This window comes from Aethalodelphis obliquidens, unplaced genomic scaffold (genome assembly GCF_003676395.1).
Source record: "Aethalodelphis obliquidens isolate GAN/ISIS:26980383/991018 unplaced genomic scaffold, ASM367639v1 scaffold9, whole genome shotgun sequence".
NCBI classification, from domain to species: Eukaryota; Metazoa; Chordata; class Mammalia; order Artiodactyla; family Delphinidae; genus Aethalodelphis; species Aethalodelphis obliquidens.
The window spans coordinates 16,259,276-16,261,933 of record NW_020837953.1 but is presented as its reverse complement, the minus strand read 5'-3'; the positions used below and the strand labels follow the sequence as shown (position 1 = coordinate 16,261,933).

The following is a 2,658-nucleotide window of genomic DNA, read 5'->3' as shown; positions in this document are numbered from 1 at the left end:
CGGAACCGTGACGCTTTGCGTTTTCTTTTTCCAGCCAGCGCCGAGCGATGGGTGAGTGGTTTTCTGCTTTGGGGCCGCGGCTGGGGAACGAGTTCAATCCGGCGCCATCCTGCCTCGCAGCCCAGCCGGGAGCGCGGGCGCCCGGGCCCCGGGCAGCGAGCCTCCGCGAGGAGGGTGATGCTCGGGCTTGGGCCGCCTGGGCCGCTCCGGGGGCCCCACGGACCGGGGCCGCGAGCGGCACCATCATGGCTGCCAGGGTCGGGACGGGAAGGGGTCGGGCCGCACGCGCGTGATGACAACTTGGAAATGCTGTGACCTCCCGACTGCGCTATGGGGGAGCCAACCTTGGAGAGCTGAGCGTGCGGCCGCCGGCGCGGCGCGTTGGGCTGGCGGGCCCCGGCCCCGGGCTCCCTGGCTCAGGCTCCCTCGCCCCAATTCCACACGTAGGCATTTCTCGGGACAACTGGCACAAGCGCCGCAAGACCGGGGGTAAAAGAAAGCCCTACCACAAGAAGCGGAAGTATGAGCTGGGACGCCCCGCTGCCAACACTAAGGTGCGTGCGGGGCCTCACCGCCCGGGAGGTCTCCCACCTGCCTTCCGCGGTCCGCCTGAATCTTTGTGGGGCTCTGCGATTTGCTGTAGGGACTAGGCGGCCTCCTCGCCTTTGCGTGTTGGGTAAATACTGAGAGATTGCATGGTGACAGCTACTGTGTCCTAGTGGTACCTGCAGGGCGCCTGGAGCGAGTGGGCTCTTCAGTGATAGTCAGAAACCTGGAATTTTTTTTGCACGGAGACTTAATTTTCAGTGTTTGGAATCAGGTTTTTCTTCTTGGAGGTAACTAGAGTGATGAAGAAGTATCCTTAGGCGTGGTTGTGGCCGTCTTGGTCACCTGTGTGCCACTTGCCAATGCTAGGACTTGTCATAGTTACACTGACTGTTACCTCCGTCCAGCTCGGGTTCCCTTCCTTCTCTCTAGCTTCTCCTTGATAACCTACTTCCTGTCTCCTTGTGTTTTCTAGATTGGCCCCCGCCGCATACACACAGTCCGTGTGCGGGGAGGCAACAAGAAGTACCGGGCCTTGAGGCTGGACGTGGGGAACTTCTCCTGGGGCTCCGAGTGTGAGTGAGGCCCTGCAGGCGTGGGTGGGAACTCAGCACTTAAACCTTTTCTAAGCTTCAATAAGTGCTTTTAGCAGGAAGTCCATGGCCTGAACCAAGATACTGAAATTTCTCCTGTTGAAAGACCTTGAGGTTCTGGAGCTTTCTCTCCATCCTGTCCTGCCTCTTAACTCCTGTAGCTTCAGGGATTGGGGCTGAATCTAGAGACCATGTATGTGTGGGTGTCAGCCACATCTGGAAAGATGGGTGTGTGGAAGATGAGCTTATGCCCTATGGCTCTGTAAAGGCTTAGAGTTCCCATCTCCTTAGGCCCTGCTAGGGTGCGGGTGGGGGACAGTTAACCTTAGGTTCACATGGCTTGATTCTGAATTTCTCCTGTGAGCAGGTTGTACACGCAAGACAAGGATCATTGATGTTGTCTACAATGCATCTAACAATGAACTGGTCCGTACCAAGACCCTGGTGAAGAACTGCATCGTGCTCATTGACAGCACACCGTACCGACAGTGGTACGAGTCCCACTATGCACTGCCCCTGGGCCGCAAGAAGGGGGCCAAGCTGGTGCGTGTTTGGGGAACCAACGTCCTGTGGGGGGAGGGGAGGCCTCCCTGATTCCAGCCTTCTTGTGATGAAAACTCTGTCCAGTTCTGCTACTAAAGGGAGAGATGAAAGCTTTTAGTGCTGAGGAAGGTGGCAGGGGCATGGGATATGCAGTGTTGAAGGCTATGACATTCCTTCCCTGAGATAGGGTTTGGGGAGGCCCCACTAACCCATGTGTGTTTCCTTTATTCAGACTCCTGAGGAGGAAGAGATTTTAAACAAAAAACGATCAAAGAAAATTCAGAAGAAATATGATGAAAGGAAAAAGAATGCCAAAATTAGCAGTCTTCTAGAGGAGCAGTTCCAGCAGGGCAAGCTTCTTGGTGAGATGGCTTTTGCGTTTGGCAAAGGGGAGGGTCCCAAGATACGGTGTGCCCTCTGTGGGCTAGAGAGTTTGGTAACATCACACAAGCACAAATCAGAATATTTGGTCATCCCATTAGTTTGAAGCTGAAATGGAAAATAGTGGGCAGGAGCCCATAGGCCTGAGCTTGGTTTTTGCCTCTGAATTTCAGGAGTATTCTGAGAAGTCTGTGTCCAGGCTTAGGGGGTTGTCTTAGTGATGAAAACTTTGTCCAGTTCTGCTACTGACTTTAAGTGATGATAAAGTATATCTGAGGAGACAGTGGGCTTCATGCCTGCCCCCAGGATACCTGGACCAACATGGACTCCTAAGGGGATACATAGTGTGGGTAGGCCCACAGTGTCATTTTGCTAAGGACCACATACTCTCTTGCAGCTTGCATCGCCTCAAGACCAGGCCAGTGTGGCCGAGCAGATGGCTATGTGCTAGAGGGAAAGGAGCTGGAGTTCTATCTGAGGAAAATCAAGGCCCGGAAAGGCAAATAAATCCTCTTCCTTCCTATCTTAGCTCATGTTATAAAGGTGTTTATTGTTCTATGCCCTGTGTCTGAGAATATTTGATTGTTTGGCACAC

General features: G+C 54.0%; 1 protein-coding gene and 4 non-coding genes across 5 annotated transcripts; all 5 read left to right on the top strand.

Moving 5' to 3' along the window:
• The first annotated feature begins 29 nt into the window (after positions 1 to 29).
• On the top strand, positions 30 to 2,623 carry RPS8 (ribosomal protein S8). The gene is made up of 6 exons (XM_027108752.1): positions 30 to 51; positions 448 to 554; positions 1,022 to 1,121; positions 1,507 to 1,682; positions 1,915 to 2,044; positions 2,461 to 2,623. The coding sequence occupies exons 1-6, from the start codon at positions 48 to 50 to the stop codon at positions 2,568 to 2,570; spliced, it is 627 nt and encodes a 208-aa protein (XP_026964553.1). The 5' UTR covers positions 30 to 47; the 3' UTR covers positions 2,571 to 2,623.
• LOC113622505 (small nucleolar RNA SNORD55/SNORD39) lies at positions 285 to 364 on the top strand. The gene has a single exon (XR_003433548.1). It is a non-coding gene; the product is annotated as a small nucleolar RNA SNORD55/SNORD39 (small nucleolar RNA).
• LOC113622515 (small nucleolar RNA SNORD46) lies at positions 839 to 942 on the top strand. Its single transcript, XR_003433556.1, has one exon. It is a non-coding gene; the product is annotated as a small nucleolar RNA SNORD46 (small nucleolar RNA).
• On the top strand, positions 1,743 to 1,810 carry LOC113622513 (small nucleolar RNA SNORD38). The gene has a single exon (XR_003433555.1). It is a non-coding gene; the product is annotated as a small nucleolar RNA SNORD38 (small nucleolar RNA).
• LOC113622512 (small nucleolar RNA SNORD38) lies at positions 2,276 to 2,344 on the top strand. The gene has a single exon (XR_003433554.1). It is a non-coding gene; the product is annotated as a small nucleolar RNA SNORD38 (small nucleolar RNA).
• Positions 2,624 to 2,658: the final 35 nt, after the last annotated feature.